Source organism: Cucumis melo, chromosome 11 (genome assembly GCF_025177605.1).
Source record: "Cucumis melo cultivar AY chromosome 11, USDA_Cmelo_AY_1.0, whole genome shotgun sequence".
NCBI lineage: Eukaryota > Viridiplantae > Streptophyta > Magnoliopsida > Cucurbitales > Cucurbitaceae > Cucumis > Cucumis melo.
Window position 1 is genome coordinate 3,419,301 of NC_066867.1, and position 20,392 is coordinate 3,439,692.

Below are 20,392 nucleotides of genomic sequence, written 5' to 3' on the forward strand. Positions count from 1 at the left end.
GATCAGTTTATGCTATCAAATATGATAATATGTGGTATTTACTGCAATTAATAAAACGTTGTGACAGAAAATTTTAAATTGCATATTGGTCCCTGAACTCTTTTTAAATTTTGAGAGGGAAAGAAATTGAAATTAAGATATCAACCACTTGTGGTTGTGAGGGGATGTATATGAAATGCCAACAAGTTCAAACAGATTCTTTTTAAATTCTACTTTGATTTTGAAATTTTGAAAATTTGAAAATTTGAGATTTTGAAATTTTGAAAAGGAAAAAAAGAAAGAAAGAAAGTGACGGTTTAAATAAAAGTAATTAATAGATAATCATCGGTTCAAATTGAAACTATTTAAGTTGAAAGCCATAATGCTATGGTAACATCAAATCAAATACATTTCTATAATCATCTAAACTTTCATCGTAAGTAATTGATTTATACTTTTAAACTTTGACTTAACTATTCATTTTCAACTTAACCATTTGAAATTCATTAGACCGATATTGTATGAAAAATCATAATTTAAGTCATAGAAACTAAATTTTTTATAACCCATCAACTTAAACTTTTAGTTACAATTACTTTTAAAAGTCATCAATGCATTAAGTCTAGACATATAATCTTGTTCAAATGTTAGTTATACAAAATGGATTATGCATGTATGAATAATTCTTAAATAAAATATTGAGTCTAAATTGAATATTTATGAACGTTGAATGGTTTAATTACACATTTATAAATTTCACAGGAGACTTTTCCAAATGAAACATAACAGAGAGTCTCAATTGATACACTTATCCAAACACAAAGTCTAAGTTATCAACTAATAGATAATCCTATGAATACCATAAGGGTTAAGGATTTGAACTACAAATTTCTTTACCGATAAAGCATACGATAACTCGTTAAGTTATGTTGGTTTAAGCATGCTATATATCAAATTATCACGACTTTTAATATTTGATATAGAACAAGGTTTTTTTTTTTTTTTTTTTATTAGTGACAGTAATTAGGAAGATATTAGTGTTTGTATGTAAAATGAGTTGGACAAATATGTTTTTTTAGATGATGATAAGTATAATAATATTTAAATTGGAGAAAGTTAGATATTGAAAGTGTTAGAATACCAAAATGACCAACACCAAAGAAAGTGAGCATTAATGTTTGTTGAATCAACCACCACTTTGGTCCCTCCTTAAAGTAAAGATAATTTCAACCACTCATACCACACTCACCTTTATTGCTCACTCTACAATCCCTTCAATAATGTCTCAACAACAAATTAAAAGCTTCAATAATGTCACTCCCACTTTTTCCATTGTTTTCTTTTAGAAAATAATAATAATTCTACTATCAAAAATGTTATGTACAACATCCATACAATAAATTATCTAATGATGCATCAAATAAAAGATAGTATGTACTAATTTAGCATTAAGACAATTTTCGACAAAACCAACTCACGTGAGAAATAGAAATAGAGTATTTTATATTCGTAATCTAGCTAAAGTAATACAAAAATACAAAAATCTTCTTCTTTCTCCTACCTAAGCATATCTAATCCAACCTAAATTAATGAAATTGATTTCACAAAAATACTACACTAAAATTAAATGCCCTAATCTAATTCCTCGCCTAACCCTACAAATACAAATGGATTCCTTTTTAGCGTCACAACAAAAATCTGCCCTTTTGGTCTTTTTTCTCCTTAATCATCATCATCTACCCGGTCCAACTGAACCCGGTTCAGTCGGTTGGTTTAGTAACTCGGGACCATTGGGGCCAACTCGGTCGCCGGTTGTGAAACTTCCTTCGTCTTCCTCATTTCAAGTACTTTACGATGACTGTTTGAGTGAACGCCGCTGCAAAAAGTTGGACTCAACGCCGGTCTATATTCCGGGAAGAGCCGACCGGATTTGTACCGGACACCACAAGCGTTACAAAGCGTTTTGGCTCCGTTTGGACCGGTCCGCCACTGTGGGGTCTTTTGAACTAGACAATGGCTGCAACGCCGCGGAATTTGACCAGTCGAACCGGTGGGTAGAAGACCCGTTGACGAAGGCGACGGCGACGATGGCTTTTTCCTCTGCTTCTTCGGAGGCTCACCGGTCACGTTTAAAAAGTCCACGTTCTCACCGGCGTCGGAGAATATAAACCAAGGTGCGGCGGAGGAAACACCGGAGGAGGTCGAGGAGGAGGACGACGACGGCGATTGGTTGAGAGAAGAACCTGCGGATTTCGCTTGACGAGATTGTCTAGACCTTTTTGTCCTCGGTCTGACCGGAAAAAACGTCGGCAAACACGAAATAACCGTTCCGGTGAGTTTCTTCTCCGGTTCGGAGCGGTTGAAAGCCACGGCGGGACAGGAAAATTCCGAGGAAGAATCGTCGACAAATTGAGAAACCCATTCAAGGTCCGTCAGAGAATCGCCCTGAAAAGTGGGGTTTCGATTTTGAATTTTCGATTCAAGCAATTAGAACCAAAAAAATAAAAAACCCAGAAATTAAATTTACCGGAAAAGCAAGTTCAACAGCAAGAAGCGACTTAGAATCCTCATCTCCGACGACCGGAGACCCACCGGTCTGGTTCGAATTAGACGAAAGAGAGAACCGATTCTTCTCAAACTCTTCACAATCATCATCTTCTTGAGGTCTCAAAGAAGACCCATGTTCTAAATCGCCATTAGAGAAGTTTAAGAACTCTTCGATCTCAAAATCCTCACCGGAAACAAGATTAGCACCGTTCAAACACCAAACTTCCTCGACCAAAGCATCTTGTTGGGCAGATTTCATGGCTAATTCCCAATGGAAACTTGATTTCAAAGCTTTAGCTTCCAAAAACTCCATTTCTTCTACAACCAAAACACAAAACCAATTATTTTTTTTACACAAAATTCATTTCTAAACTTTGTTGTTTGAATTAATGATTATTACCTGTTTGAGAAAGGGGGGAAAGAAAAACAAAAAATAATTGCAAAGGGAGAGAAATGGAAAGATGGGTCAGATGGGCAGTTGCAGATTCCAAAGTTTGAAAGGATAAATTAACCCCTTTTGAAATTTATATCAGAATTGAAAAAAAAAAAAAAGATTAAAAAAATTTGATTTTGATTAAATTTTGGACATTTGGTTTTATCATTTGGTGGGGCTGACTTTTCTTAGTCTTAATGGACAGCAGGCTTAGCCGGCTTCTTCTTCTTCTTCTTCCTTCCACCCAACTATGACTATGACTCTTTAAATCTTTTTTTCTTTTTCTTTTTTTTAAATTTATTTCTTTTTCTTAATTTTCAATTTGCACTCACTTCCACATCCATTCCACTCAATTTAACTAAGTAAATAAATAAAAAGAAAAAAGAACCCAAAAAAAAAAAAAAAAAACGTTTTGAATTGAGATTTAAGGTCCCCCCCCCCCTCTCATGGTTGTAGATTTTTGTATGTCTAGAAATGAAATGGTCTTCTTATGGAGATTTGAACTAGAAGAGTGAGCAAGTTGGTCAGTGATCTCGAAATTGGATGTGACGTTTAATAAACGTTTTGGGATCTACTAAATTGTAACTTTAAGTTATAATGTATTGCATTTTTTGAGAAATATTAGAACTACTATAATCCTACGTTAGAAAAGTTAAGGAAGTGATAGACTATAAACACTGGAAAGTGAACCAATGACTTTGACTTTAAATTATTCCAAACGAAAGCACTTAAAGCTTTGTGTGGTAATTTAGTCGTGTAATGTTCTTTGTGTATCGTAGTTTAAAGTTTAAACTTTAAAGTCCATTGTCTATCAAAATATTAGAGTTATAGTTGTCCGACGTAAGAAAATTTTAAAGGAATGATGGACTCCTAACATTGTAAAAGGAGCATATGATTTTAATTTTAAATTATCCCAGTAAAAAAAAACTTCAAGTTTTATATATTGGAACGATCGTTCAAGTGGTATAATGTTTTGAGAGACACATAAGGTTTGCTGGAATTCTTATTTTGCTGGCTGGTCGTCCTTTGTTCTTTGAGATCATGGTTAGTTTATTGGTCTAATGAACTTTCTTTTAAAGAAAAAAATAAAAGGAAAAATAGTTTGCAATTCAATATATGTGTTTACTCACAATCTTAACGCTCAAATATCATTTGACAAAATAGGTTAGAAGTTGAATTTCTCTATACCCATATGTTATTGAACTTATATTATAACAATAACAATAATATTGATTATGATATTTAATAACTACTCCAAATCATTTTTGAACATGTTCTTTTTCTTTTGGCAAAAGAATCTGGATGGACCCTCGTACTTTAATAAAAGTATTGATTTAGTATTTGAACTTTAGTTTATAATCATTTGGTCACTATTTTTTCTAATTTGTAACAATTTAGTCTTTGTATCTTTTTAAACATATTTTATTCATATATTTGGTTTCTTTTTAACATTGAAAATTTCACTGATGTTACTCATACTTTCACAATTGTGTCTAAATCGTTACTATTGGATTTAAGATTATAGTGATGGAAAAAAAATTAGATTTTCATTCATCCCCAATTTAGGTTAATTAGGGTTCTCGCATGCATGTTAATTACTAAAATTAGTTTAGTTGTAATTAGAGTAAAAATCCGATCTTATTTCCGCTACGATGGTATGCTTTCCATCGCTTACAATTTTAAAATTGCAAAGCTAATGTTAGATGGGAATGCAATTAAAGTCCCACATCAATTAAATAAGAAAATGATTTAAGAGACGACGACTATCTTCAATGGTATAAATCATTTTGGGTGAAATCGAAAGCAAAGTCATAAAGATATATTCCCAAAGTAGACAATATGAGATATTTGGAGATCTATCAATCACTTAAACACTTTTAATAATAATGAAGATCTAATTTCTACTTAACATAACTCTTTAAAAAATATTTTGTTTTGATCGAGCTAAAAGACGACGTTGACGTGTCTAGTATCAATGCTAACTAAATTTTATCATAGCTTAATATTAAGAATCACATGATAGAACATGGAATATTCAATTCCATTAACATTCAATTCAATACAAATGGATTGATAGTAAAATTGAGAGAGAAAAAAAAAAAAAAAAAGTGGGACCCACAGATAAGATGGATATATGGAAATGAAGGGTGAAGATTGATTAGAAGACGATAGATTGAGATGAAAAGAGTAAAAAGGTAAAAAAAAAAAAAAAAAAAAAAAAAAAAAAAAAAAAAGAAAGTAAAAAGTAAAGAGATAGAAAGAGGAAGCAACGAGGAAACAAAAGAAAGCCTTTGTCGTCGACAATTGTTAAATTGTTGTTTGTGTCACCATAAGTCACAATCGTTAAATTAAAATTTTCCAAAATTTGAGCGTTGAAATTTCTATTATTTACAGCAATGGAATTTTCGGCTTTTTCTTCCTTTTTCGTATTCTTCCCCCTCCCCCCCCCCCCTCCCCTGCGTTAATTACGATTCGTTTCATTCTAGATTTGCCTTTTCTTTTATACTTTTATTCATATACGCATGGGTTTGTGGCGGACTTTGTGGGACTAATTTGTTTCCTCCCATCCTAAAGAAAGGGTACACCGTGTGATGGGTAGGCTTTTTCAATCGGAGAGTTTGTTCATTTGTTGTGTGGGTGCGTGTAGTGTAAGGGTAATACACAAGAAAATAAGATATTGGTTTTGTAATGTTGTGTTTCGCTGGTGATTGATTAGGTGGCAGATGATTATGGAAACTCGCGTTGGCAGGCACCGTGAGCCTCCGCGTTCCATTATTGACCTTTTTCTTCTTCTTCTCCAATCTCCCCTTTCCAAATACAATTTTCTTCTACTATTTAAAATATGTTTTTTTTAAAAAAAAAAAAAAATCATTTTAGATTTTTGGTTCAATTTCATAACAAAAATAAAAATATCACTTAATATAATAAAATTTGATGTATTTTATGAGAAAAAGATTTATCATTATATAGTTATAAGCGATAATAAGCTTATAACAAGAGACGATGACTTTATATTTTATAGTATTGAATATATGGATAAGATGATTTTTATATGGTTTTAGTTTTTCATTTTTTTGTTTGAAATTTAAAAAAAATGTATTTGTAAAAGTTCAATGTTACGAGTTTTGAAAATGTAGAGGTATTATTGAAATAAAGATCCTAGTTTAGAATATTTTATTTGTAATTTAGTTTCTTAGATTTTGGGTATGAAATTTTAAGTGATATACGATAGTCTTATATTTCTATGAGTTAAACATTTACAATTTGATAAGTTGATATTTATATTATGTCGTAAAAAATCTAAAAAACCTGAAAAAAAAATAAATAACAAAATGTCAACCATAATGGAATTTAAATAATATACATTTTAACTTGTTTTACGACCATTTAATCTTTAACTTTTTAAAGGGTCGTAGAATAAGATTGTGAGCATAAAAACATTTTTTTAGTCATTTAAGTTATAGATTAATATTAGATGTTATGATTATACAAAAATGAGAGAAGAATACTATGAAAAAACATACATAGTATTAACAAATTAAAAGAGAATTAAAAATATGACTCAACATACCCATTCATCAACTTAGTTATATCTCACATCATATTAATGAATATGTCATATAGTTGGAACCTAGCTTTCTATTTAGGTTTTGTGTGTTTTTATTCGTTTAGAATATTATTTTGTTCCGTATACTTTTTCGGAATTAGTTCAATTGCAGTTCATCTATACTTTTAAACTATCTCAATTTAGTTTACAAGCATTTTCAAATATAACATATTTTCATATTTAGCATGGACATAAAATTTTACTATGATTTATAAATATTTTCAATAGATTTGCTATTTACCACAAATCCCTTCTTTAAGTTATACTATTTTTAGAGGTATTTTCAAATATAGCGTAATGAACCAATTCTTTTTACGAAATACAACAAAATTTTAGATTATATCAATAATAGATATCGATAGACTTATAAGTTCCATCGAGGCATTTAATAGACATTGATATGTTATTTTCAATAATTTTCTTCTTCTTTTTTCTTTCATCTACATTAACATTTTTACTATAAATACTTTTTAAAAAATATAACTTTAAAACACCAAATTTTAAGATTTAGGATTAAGTATTTTATTTTATATTTTAAAATCTAATACGATAACGTGACCAAACCATTTGATGCTTTATTTATCTATCGAATTATGCTTAAATTTGAAGTCGTGTAGGAAAGAAAGTTGAATCTAAAAATTAAGTAAAGTTACACATTTTTGTATGACCCATCATCTTCATGTCATTCTACAATCTTATTCAAAATAAGCTATTCACCCAACTCACTAAAAATTATTTTGTTTTCTGTTTATTAATTATTAAAAAAAAAACAGTTTGTTTAGTAATTGATTCAATTATTTATTTTTTAAACAATAAATTTGTTTTTCAAACTATGGTAAAAAAAAAAAAACTTTAGATAAAGTATATTTTGTTTTTAATAAAAAAGATTTAAAACAAACAAAAAAGAAAATTGAAAGGGTTAAAAGAAAAGGCATAATTTTTTTTTAAATAAAAGTTACTTGTGAAATTATTAATAAACCATAGTTTTGTTATTAAATAAAATGATGATTTTTTTTTTAAATTTATTTAACAGAGAGAGAGAGAGAGAAAAAAAAGGTGACGCTCAATGGATTTAATGTAATTAAATTTATTTGGGAAAACCAATGTTCGGCCATCTTTGACGAAAGCAAAGACCTTTTCATTGTCCACTATCCTCTCTAACTTATCTTCTTCTTTACATTTCTTTTCATATATTTATTTATTTTGTACTTTACTTTTTATTTTATTTTAACATTTTAGTTTCCGATTTTAAGTTTAATTATTATTTGGTCTTCCTTTAATCTTTTAACTTTTTAATTTTTTTACTTATTCTAGTTAAATTTTGGTTTGTTTAAAGGAAAACTTTCCTAAATATTTTCGGACTGTATAATGCAATTTTTTTTATCGTCTTCTTCCGTAGTCTTCTTTTTTTAACTGTGAGTTCTTCCATGTTTTTTTTTAGATTTGGACAACAAAATCTATTTTTATCGTTTTTCTCTCTTTTTAGATGTGTGCATGTTTTTTTTTTCATTCACCGCATGCATTGTCTTTCTTCTTTTATTTTTTACGTTTAGATTAGGTAAATTGATGGTGTATAAGAATCTTAAAAATTGGTTAGACATAACGAAAACTAAAATTGTGTATAAAGAATATTGAATAACGAAATCTAAACGATCATGTAACTCAATTAATTAAACGGTGTAACAAATTAAACGATATAATTAAAAAAACAAATGCGTACCAAACAATAGTCAAATCTAAACGATCGTGTACCAAATCGCGTTACCAAATATATCATGCGTATTTTTGGTACTTTACAGGGTGTTTGGGCATTTTCCTTATTTAAATTAATTATAATATTTTGTAAGTAATTTTAGGTTAAAATTATTATTTTGGTATCTCGTAAATTTTAGTTCCTACTAATTTAATTGTTTAATTTTAGTTGATGTAATTGAATGAATATTAAATTTAATCTCAAATGCTAGTTTATTCTTTATTTTCCTTTTTTGTTATCCTAACATTTTTATATAAATTTTGAAGATATGTTAACATTTTGTATTTATTTCTTCGTGGGAGTTAGTGTTGTTATTTTAAGTGTTTAATAAAATATAAAATAAATCGATAAATTATTTACGCTCTATAGAATAAAAGATAAAACTCATTATACTTGACTTAGTGTGAACATTTTATTTTTGACAAATTCTCGTTATTTTTCAACTAATTTGTAAAAATAAAATTTGAGGAACTAATTTCAATATTTGTTGATGTACGAAAACATGTCAAAAAGATCAGAGTGGTAGTAAATTTGGTTATAACGGTGATGAAAATTTAATATTTAAAAATGTTTAAACAAACCTAATGTAGATTCAAAATATAATGATGAAAAGTAATTTATTTTAATTATTATCATAATTATTTTATTTTATTTTTTTGCTTTGCTTTGCTTTTAACATAGTATCATGCTCCTCACCTTCCATATCCCTTTACACCACAACTTCCTTTTTCTTTTTGTCTTTTTTAAAAAATTAAAATCCTAATGTTGGTCTAATGAATTATTACCACCTATTTACAAATATCTTAATCAACCCTATTTATATATATATATATATATATATATATATATATAATAATTTATAGCCTTTCAAATTTTAGAAAATAATTCAAATTCCTCTAGCAATGCTAAGTTGTTTTTCTTAGAATATTCAATTCTAGAGTGTGATGTTGACACTAACAAAATCTCCTAGTTGACCAATTCCTTTGTAAATTAAGCATTTAGATATCATGCTTATACACAATTTGTGGACCAATGCACATTATAAAAAGATATCAAAGTATCTAGATCAACAAAACCTCACTTCATCCACTGAATTATACGATCCCCACACCTTCCTCAAATTCAATGAACTTAAGACTCGAGTTGACTTCAATTTGGCTCAATTGATTTATGTCTTCTACCAGTAATCTGCAAACTATTTTTCAAGTGTGAGACAACAAATACTTTAGAAGAGCTGTTAATCGAGTTCTCTCTAAGCTTCAAAGCGTTCATTCTCATAAAAATGTTTTTGTATGTCTGCGATAAATATTACTTTTTCGTCCTTTAGTTATGATACATGGAATAGTTTCTATTGAGCAAAAGATTGAATTTTCAAACAAGTTGAGATTTAAAATCATAAGTTTTGTAATCAAATTGATGGTAATTAAATATTAAACATTTGGAAATTGAAAATATGGAAAGCATCCATCCAAAAAGCTTTTTATTTTTATATAAAGTACACTCCACTCAACAAATCACATGTCTTTTGTCATTTTTTTTTTCTTCTCCCCACAAATTTACTTTTCCAAATTTGCCCTTATCATCTCTTTTGCTTTGATGAATGGTAGGCAGAATCCAAGAGCCTAGTGGTTTTTAAAATAAAGTAATTTAAATTAGGAATAAATAGTGCAATAATTTATTGCTCATAAAAAGGGGTCAAAAAGAAAATGTCAATCTATGTATTATTTATTAATGGAAAATTAATCTCTTAAAGAAATCAAAGGAATTGAAAATAAAATACCAACTCTTCAACCAAAATTTAACCACTCAATGTGTTTGGTCATTGATTGGATCCCTATGTTCAAATTTTTCATGGAATAATTTGATTCTAATGTTTTAGACTTTTCTTATTAATCTTCTTTTACATTTTTTTTTTGTTTCAATGTTATTTTTAGTTTTTGTCCATTTTGGATTTTATATTTTCTATTAGTTCATTTTGGTCACTGTAACTTTTAAAATGTTCGTTTTGGTTCTTATATTTTAAAAAGTGACAATTTTTATCTTTTGAAAGGAATTGAACCGATTACTTTTTTAAAGTCTAAAAACCATAAAGTTAAAATAAATATTTTGAAAGTTTAAATATAGAAAATGAACTAAAGTTAAGAATATAGAGACCAAAATGAACTAAAGTCAAATATAGAATAATCAAAATATTTTTATTTTTATTTTATTTTTGAAAGCAATTGGACAAAAATAGTTTTTAAACTAATTTTTAAGAATATTTAACTTAGTTACTTATTCTTTAAGTTTTATTCTTTTTTCAATCAAATAGTTAAATATTAGAAATTTATGAAAGAAATTATGATAGGAGAGTGGGTAGGTCAAGTTGACTTATTAACTTTTCCCCCTCCATCTTCCATTAATACTATGGCAATTTGACATGTTAATGTAAGAAAAAAAAATAATAAATGTAATATTAAAAAAAAAAAAAAAGTTCAAGCAAGAAACCACAAAAAATATTAACTAGTGGAAATCAACCTAATAAATTTAAATACTAATTAATAGATGAAGTTAATTGAAAATAAAAGTTGTACCAAAAATACTCTAAACTAAACTAAGCATTTGTTATTGCATTTTAATATTTAATAGTATTTAGGTGTGAATACTCTTTTTAAAAATATTAAAATTTGAGTTTTTCCTAATATTTTAAAGAATATAATGTTTTTAACTTTTTACCATTTAGTTAAAACATAGAATGGATTTATAGGAAAGATGAAAACTTTAATATAGTTTTGTCTTAAAATTATTAGTTATAAAGTTTTTGGTATAAATTCACCTTTCACCCATACTTTTGACACAAAACATTTCAATCTTTATCTTATTTTTGTCTTTTTTTTTTTTTTTTCGTATTTCTCTTTTTAGTATTTGTGATAAGGCCTGACCCACGAAAAAAGGAAAAACTTGCTTGTTGTAACTAAATCACGAGTGAATAAAAGATAAGAAAAAAAACGTGCTAGTAGTCCAAGTTAAAGTACGTGTTCAGAATAATTCTACCACTTCTATTGGTAAATAGGTTTCTATAGTGCTAGTTGAACGTAAAGTAATGACTTTTGTTCGTAGCCTTTACGTATCTAAGAGAAAGTTCTTAGCAATGGGTTAAAGAAGAAGTTTTTTTTTTTCTTTTTTTGTGAAACTTTTATATCGACCTTACAATGCAAAATGCTTTTTTTTTCACTTATATTGTTTTAAATTGAGGGAACAAATTGAAAAAGACGTTTTGCATGGGTGGTTGATAAAAAATGAAAAAAGAAAATTTTGTTAAATTTTTGGTATTGGATACGTAGATATTTTCATTGATATTTCCATGTTTTCACAAGGCTGACATCAATACGAGAGATAGATTGACATTTTCATTATAGCGCAAAAGAAAAAAATCAATGAAACGAGAAATAGAAATAACAAAATGTTGCTAAACTAAATATAAAATAAATAATAAAAATGTTAATTTGTTTAAAAAGCGTGCAATGTTCAAAGTTTATCAAAATTAACATAAAATTAGAACTTCTACGTTTTGTTATCTATCAATTCCAAAAATTTGCTAGATCCATTCTATCACAACTCTACCAAAACATTACTTTTTCAATGCAACAAGAGAGAAAACCGAAGGACAAAGCAAATAAAAGAGAAGGGCAAAATTCGCCCCTGAAAGGTAGTCTTCAAACCAAATTGTCAAATATCCATATATTCAAGTATAGCTACTCTTGTTGTTGACCAAAAAGAAGCAAATCAACCAAAACCCGAATCTTTATTCGTGCAAAATTTTTCATTTCATATCGGAGAAATAACAACCTCAAAAGCTTTATAGATCCTATCATTGAAAATTGACATTGATTTTAATGATTTCTTCTCGAACAGAGACGAGAGTTTGTTTGTTGTCTTTGCTTCTCTACTTTTAGTTGTTTGGTTCGTATTTGAGCTCTACCTCTTATACTTATTTTATTTCATATAATTTTGCAATATATTACATTATCTTTCCATTAAAAAGAATTATTTAAAATCTATACATATATATATATATATATATACACATAAAAGAAGCTACGAATGCAAATTATATAGGGAAATTGGACAAAAAATTTAGAAAAAAGAAACCTATAGCATCTCATTTTTGCATATTGTAAATATGACGTATCTGTTATCAGATAGCTATCAATTGACTATCAAAAGGACTATCCTCTTTTAGATTTTCTACTCTTATCATTTAAAAAATACAGTGACATGGACTTTGTTATCGAAAATTATTCGTTTGATTTCCAAGAAACCCTATTTCTTTCTAAACAAAACCCCTAGACTGTCTATTGTTAGAGGGTCAGTTGTAAGCCCAAATCCTAAAGGAAAAAGCGGATTGTAATTCTCATCCCCATAGTTCATCGGAAGTTGATCCGCAGTCTTCAACCACGTCCTCCCTAACTTTCCGGTGAACCCATATTCTCCGTGTAGCACGTCCGTCACGCCCTCCCCTTCCGTTCCCGGCAGCCACGCCACCACCAGCGCGTCCAACTGTGACATGTATTGCTGGCGGCCAGAGACGATGACAACGATGCACTTAACTCAGTTGCACACGTTCTGGATCGTGTCCGAGCCTCCTTCGGCGATCGTTAGGTTCAGGTTGTCGCCTTTGGACTCGGCGGACGGCGTTTCTCCTACAATGAATATTGCGTACGAGAAGTTGTTCGCCTTGACGTAATCGGTTGTTGGATTTACGTTGTAGATGACCTCCGTGTTTGGATCAACGGTTTTCTTCACTGCCTCGAGAATGGTGGTTCCGGTTGTGAGGTTGTTGCCTCTGAGTCCTTGCCGGGTGATTGTCCGGCCGCTGCATTGGTAACCTAGATTGTTGGCGTGAGTTCCGGCTACCAAGATCTTCGGTGCTTTCTTTGACAGAGGAAGAACTGGTTCGTCAGCATTTTCGACATTCTTCAATAGAACAAGTGATTTCCTCACTGCTTCTGTTGCCAAATCTTTGTGTTCCTGTTCAGTGTTCAATTGAATTGGTATAACATTTCAATTTAAACTACATTTCTTTGTCTTTTCAGATCAACTAACCTGGCTTCCAAGCTCATTTACAGATCTGTCATCCGCCAATGGATTCTCAAACAGGTCCATCATAAACTCGACTCTCAAAATCCTTCTCACAGCGTCGTTGATTCGGGACATCGGAATGGCGTTCTTAACGACAAGGTAGGTAAGGCCATCGATGAACTCGGTGTATTTTTTGGAAAGTTATTGTAATTAAATGCAAGGTGGAAAGATTTGAATCCGGGTCCTCTGATCCACAGGTAGATACAGGTCCAGTTGAGCTTAGCTCAACTTGGCAACTCAATGTAATTTTCAGGAACCATAATCTAAAACACGACAATAAAACTAGTTTTATAAGATGTATAGATGCTATGTTGATTATCTTACCATGTCTATTCCATCTTGAACTCCAGAGAGGATTGAGAATGTGTAGTTTGAATGAGCTGGGTCTATGATCTTATCAATACCTTCTCAATCGGAGATTACAAAACCCTGCAATAGTTACGTGTGTTCAAATTTAGGGGACTTTCATTGTATGGGCTTATTATCCATGAGGATCTAGTGCCAATACATACCCTGAAGTTTAGACTGTTCTTAAGGAAATCAACGACGAGTTCATGGTTTGAATGCATTTTCGCACCGTTCCCAATCTTGGATCTCTACAGACCTGAAATGAAAATGCTCATAGTTCTATTTGAATTAGATAAGTTTATATAAAGAAAGAGAAATGAATTTTAGAAAACATACTGCTATGCATGGAGCAAAGACATAATCAATCCCAGTTCCTCTAACTTCTTTACCAGTAGCAGCACCAATCCTTCTTAAAAGTTCAGGTTCCCTGTCACATGAGAAAACTATTTAGCCACCAATAACTCCATATCGATGGCATCGGCAGTTCGTTAAAACGAAGTTTAGATCCTCCTCTCATGTATTTTCACCTGGTTACACCAACCGAGATTGTGGGGGAAGACGGTAGCATTGTAGACACCGTTGTGACCATGGACAGCATCAATACCGTACATTATTGGAATTCCAAGCCTACTTGATAATGTGGCCTGTTGGAATGAATTCACCATGTCAATCCACTCCTGTGCAGTAGCCTTTAGAGATGGGGTACTGCCTCCGCTGCTAAGCACACTGCCAATGGAGTAATCTCTTATGATTTCCGGTGTGATGGCCGAAGAATCCAACTGTGCCATCTGCCCAACCTTATCTGCTAGAGTCATTCTATCCATCAGGTCCTTGATCCGGATGTTAAGCGGCTGTATAGGGTCCTTATACATGACATAGTCTTCATCAACAGCCACCAAAGCTGCCCAGCAACAGAGTAAAACCACCATCACCTTCATCTTCTTCTTGGTGAATGGAACCTTGCAGGAATTGAGTTCAGATCTATCTTTAGGTTGATTATGCCTTTTTTATTTCATATGGTCAAGTTGGTAGTCCTTAAATTTTTCTTTCTCCTCCATTTTAGGTATAACCTACGACGGGTTTTGAAATACCAATTCTCAAAACCCGTTGTAGGTTATCTTCTCGGAGAAAGATTTTTAACTTAATTGCTACTTTGTTTTGGATTTGCTGTTGGAATGAAAGAACCTCTTGATTTGCCTCAGAAATATTTCCATTTTGAAAAACAAATGGGTGATGAAATCATTATATGCTGATTGGCTGGTTGAGTATTGGTTTAATCTTTATTATTTTGGCTTGTTAAAAGAATTGCAGCAATTTTCTCCCATTCTCATGATTTATTTAATCTTTATTTCTATTTTCCCCTCTATTTTATTTGCATGATTTGGCTTCATATTTTTTTTTAAAAAAATTAGTTAGTTTGTTTATTTTTCTCCTATCATTTCAATCACCCTACAACATATGAATTGAATCTATGATCTCTTAGTTAGATATTGAGATGGTTGATTAGCAACAATAAGTGAAAAAAAATATCCAAATAAACTTTGTGACGACGGAGTTGCTAATGTTGTTTCGTAGGACACTCGTTAGCCCTTCTTCTTTAATGTTTTAATCAACACTCAACCTAATCATCATTAGTTCATATTTAGTTACTATTGATTACATTGTTTGCATTGTCTTAGAGGGTGTTTGGTCCATGGGTTTGGAATTAGGGGGTTTGACATTTGAAGCCAAACCCATGTTTGGACCATTGCAATAAAATTTCCGGGATTAAGAAACCAAACCCACGAGTATGGAATATGTTTTTTTTTAATATATATATATATATATATATATATATATATATATATATATATATATATATATATTCAATGTTATATGTTTTAGAAAAAATTTCACTTCAACCTCTTACTATTGATTATTGATGATCGTTGACAACAAACGACAACCAACTTGACGATCAACTATGATGATTGATTGACGGTCATGATGACCAATCGTCTTAACTGTCGACTTCGGATCATCTTGATTGTTGATTATCGATCGTCGGTGACCTATCATTTTGATCGTTGGTGACCTACAACTTTGGACGTTTTTGTCGTCAGGTGAACATCTTGATCGAAATCGTTATCGTTAAATATCGATGTTGTGTTTCTTGTCATGATGGTCAATGACCAATAGCCATGATCCTTGGCGATCGATTGTCATGATGATCGATGATCAACCAATTGTCTTAATTAAATATTGGCAACCGTTGTCCATCTTCACCATTGATCAACGACTTTCATATGAGTTTGAATAGTAAACATTATTCAAGCCCATGGGTTACCTTTTTTTTTTTCTTAATTCAATCTATAAAATTTGTCGACCAACTCCGAACACCACCCTTGGTAACCATTGTCGGCTGACTATTGGGTGTCATTTTTGACAACTATGTCGGCAAAGTGTGATACCCAATAGTCGACGAACTTCCGACACCAACTCCAGCAACTATCGTAAACCTTGAAAAATTAATAAAAATAAAGTTATGAAAAAAAAATTCTTTGAGTCATTTTTCAAATACGTAGTTGATTTAATTACAATAACATTTTTAAAAATATGGATTTTTCATTCTTCTATTTTCTTTTCTTCTAGAGTTTTTTTTAATTATTATTATTATTAGATCATCTTTTTTAATTATCTATTTTCTTCTTTGTTTAAAACTAATCTTTTCTTCTTTTTAGGAGATTTTATTTATTTTGTTATATTTTTCCTATGTGGAAATTGATGAACTATCTATGGTGATTTCAAGTATATGTAAATTAAATATTAATATGTTGGTAACATGGTAGAAATTTTAAATATATATCACATGTATCATGATTTATTTTTAATTTAATAATATTTTTCATTTTTTTCGTTGGTCAATTTAACTAGAAAACTTAAAACTGATTGACTTAAGAGAAAAGTATATAAAAAAAACTCATTTTTATTTAAACTCTTTTAATAAATATGGTTTAAAATACATAGAAAAATAACGTAACCATAACAATGGCTAAAGGTAACTCTACTTAACTACGGCTAAAGGTAACTCTACTTGACTTTCGTTTTTGCATGATCCTTCTGGTTAAACTTATTTTAAAACTTAAATCCCTTGTTGCTTAATTGAAACTTTCGTAAACATCATTTGATTGTTATTATGAATTATGTATTTAATTTCCAGAAATTTGATTCCAAACCTGAGCACCAAACGCCCCCTTAGAGAATCTAAATTGGATATAGTCTTTGAGGAATTTGAGAATTGAAATACTCCTAGGTTTATTACTTTATTGACTGTGTATGGTTGGAGTTGGAAGAATAGTAAACAATGTGTCAATCAAGAAGTCATGTGGCTTAAATGACATGCTATCATTTTTCTTCATTAGCATGAGCATAACCTCTCTGTCCATGACACTAACTTCCACCCCTAGTGATTTGTTGAGTGGTTAGGTTTGATGCGTTTCTCTCCCTCAATTCACTTGGGGTTAAGAATTTTTAATGCTTGAGGGGGGTCGTCTGAGGTCCTTCCCTTTAAGTTGTGTTGTTTGAGGTCTTGTTTGGTGAGTCAGTTTGGTTTCTTTTATATATATATATATATATATATATATATATAATTTAGTTGTTTCTTAATTATATATTTAAATCACATTCAAATTCATATCTTCTATAAAGAATTAACTTTTGTTCATCATCCCTACCTTCCATTTCATATTCCTTCTCACTAAATCTTTCATTTAATTTTGTGGTGATTTAGGTGCAAATTCTCCATTGGTTATATATATATATATATATGACATAATAAATGAATAATTTCAATCCAAATACGGTGCCTTTTTTTTTTTTTACAAAAGCTACTTAAACGAATAATCTCCAGTAAAATTTCCATTTAAAAGAATATTGAGTATCCTTAAGAAAACTCTAAACTCAAAATGTTTAAACTTCAATATAAGAACACATTCTTCAATTTAAATATTATTGCACATTTGTTGGCAGGAGACTAACAAACCTGCGTAAATTATAAAAAATGCCTTCAATTTTGTGGTATGCGTAAAAATTTCCCTTAAATTTTTTGAAAAGAGTATTAAATACCCTTTTCATGTAAACTGTTAAAATTTTGTTGTGAAAATGTCACTAGAATATTTAAAAGTTTCATAAATACCTTAAACTTACAAAAATTTAAATTTATTTTAATTAATCTAATTTGTACACCAAATTTCTTAGCACTTCCAATAAAAACCTAAATTCTAAGTTAAAATCATAGTTCAAATTTATATCGACATGTCGATATTTTTGGTTTCATATCGATAGAAGTGATAAATCAATATTTTTATTGCAGAAAAATTCACAAATCATAATAAATAAACATCAAAAATCACACATATATAAATATAATACAAGTAATAAACATGTTTATTTATTTAAAAATGATAAAAATATTTATTTACTAACTTAAATTTATTTTTTGATTTTTTAAATAATTTTTCTATAAATATTCATCGAAATTGAAATTTTAGTAAAATTAAAATTTCGATATATCCATCGACATCAATATTTAAACCATGGACTTGGTTCTAAGTTTTAAAAAGGTATTTTTGTAGTCATCGAATATATAAAACTGAGTTTAAAAAGTTATTGAGATTTTAAAAATATGTTTAAAAATTCTTTCAATTAACTTTATATTTTTATTTAAAAAAATTATATGACATTTAAAATTTGTCGAATATTTTCTAAAAACTATATTTTCTCTAAAATTCAAGAACCAAATGAATTTATTTTTATAAACTTGGAAACTAAAAAGATAAAACTCAAAGAACATACACATATATTCATCAAAATTTAAAACTAAAAAGTAATTAGAATTAGCATACCTAAACTTAAAAGTATTTCTAAATAGAACATATTAAAACTAAAGGAATAAATTCCTTTTATAATCCTAGAAATCCATGATTTTCTTGAACTTTTTCGACGTTAGATAAAATATCTTTTGATCTGATCTTGGATTTGATTAAATCCTTTGACGGCATTTTCAATTCTTAAATGTCTCACAATTTTCTTTTCCTAAACATTTGTATTTTTCTTTTCTAGCCTTTTGATTTTAAACAATTAATTAGGGTCATGTTTACCTCGATCTCCAATCCAATAAAAACAAATCAATTGCAATTTAAAAAGTGAATCACTTGGGATTATGTTTGATGTTGTTTACTTGTATTTCACATCTGTCTTGATACGTGAGGTACACATCCAAATCTGTAAACAAAAATCGTAATCCAATTGACTAACGGAGGGTGATTAATTTGATTGTGTCCGAAAATTACGTTGCGTCGTTATCGTTATAATTTGGGTAACGACAATGGTGAATTTGACAAAATTTATAGTTTTTGGTAAATATAATAAAAAACAATCTAATTGCTTTTGATTATTGCATATATTGCAATCCATTACGATTAATCTATCAACTGAATTTCATTACGATTACACAAATTCCCATTACAAATCGGTAAACATGACCTATTATCAATGCCTAAGAATATTCTTTTAAAAGTCTAGGAAAAAAAAATAAAATAATACAAAACAAGAATTGATAAACACCGAGCTTAGCTAAATCGATATCAACTATATATTAACGACTAAGAAGTCTACAATTTCATTTATCTCACATTTTCGTATTGAAAAAAATTCAAAAAATTTACATGTTCACCCTTTAATTCAAACACATTTTCAAACGCACGAGAAGTAGTGCATAATACCATAATCAAACGTCCAATCACAATAGTCGAACTCTCTTATAATTAAGATATTAATAGTACAAATCGAAGATAGATGAGTTTGAACCATTAACCCCTGATGTCCATTGAACTAAGTTGTCGTTGGATATTAATTTTAATTAATTAATCTTTTTTCTCGAACTTTAGTATATGAAAAAGTTGAAAATCTCTTCTTGTAAGAAAAGGAAGAAATGATGGAAAATTTAAGAAAAAGGATATTATTAGAATATGTGAAGGCATGCTCACGAACTTTGAGAGATAAAAAAGATATATAGTAAAGTATGCATAAGATGAAACCTTAATATGGATTGGGAGTTTATAGTATCATCAAATATTTACTTTTATGTATGGAAGTAATGATGATTGATAGCAATAAAAATGGTAGATTGTTTTATACGCCACAATATTGCTAAGCTCTCAATTCATTGGTTGGCACAATTATTATATACCAATCTTCTTTCTCATTTTCCAATTAAAAAAGATAAAAGATCCCAATCATGTTTTTAAATTCATCATTTAACATATACTATCAATTTGGAAGAGAAAGATTCTTATGTTGTTATAATTCTATTTATAACCTTCTTCATTCCGTAATCTAATTTTTCGGTTTTTTCACTTTTCTTCTCTTGTTGTTAAACTAAGAACGTGTTTGAATTGATTAATAAAAAAGTGTTTTTTAAAATGTTGTCTTTGTTTAAGTTCTTTGGGTAGAATTTCGTAAAATATTAATTAAAATAAAATAGATCTTGATTACGCTTTTTCAAAAGTGTTTTTATATATAAGTTTGTTTAGTTTATTATATACTTAATGTTAAATTATTGTGA

General features: G+C 29.5%; 2 protein-coding genes across 3 annotated transcripts; both read right to left on the minus strand.

Annotated features, from left to right (window-relative positions):
* Positions 1-1,458: 1,458 nt before the first annotated feature.
* On the minus strand, positions 1,459-3,182 carry LOC103499720 (GATA transcription factor 5). 2 transcript variants are annotated; one of them, XM_008462792.3, is made up of 3 exons: positions 2,927-3,182; positions 2,507-2,844; positions 1,459-2,424 (listed from the first exon to the last, which is right to left on the minus strand). In XM_008462792.3, the coding sequence occupies exons 2-3, from the start codon at positions 2,837-2,839 to the stop codon at positions 1,753-1,755; spliced, it is 1,005 nt and encodes a 334-aa protein (XP_008461014.2). In that variant the 5' UTR covers positions 2,840-2,844; positions 2,927-3,182; the 3' UTR covers positions 1,459-1,752. The 2 variants fall into 2 exon arrangements, with proteins under 2 accessions (XP_008461014.2, XP_008461015.2); XM_008462793.3 differs by having other exon boundaries at positions 2,507-2,841; positions 2,927-3,112.
* A 9,439-nt stretch (positions 3,183-12,621) lies between these two features.
* Positions 12,622-14,803, minus strand: LOC103499742 (uncharacterized). The gene is given in 5 exon segments (XM_051079049.1): positions 12,622-13,329; positions 13,405-13,560; positions 13,953-14,036; positions 14,125-14,215; positions 14,305-14,803. Coding segments are annotated over 5 exon segments (1,461 nt in total). The 5' UTR covers positions 14,727-14,803.
* Between the last annotated feature and the right edge of the window lie 5,589 nt (positions 14,804-20,392).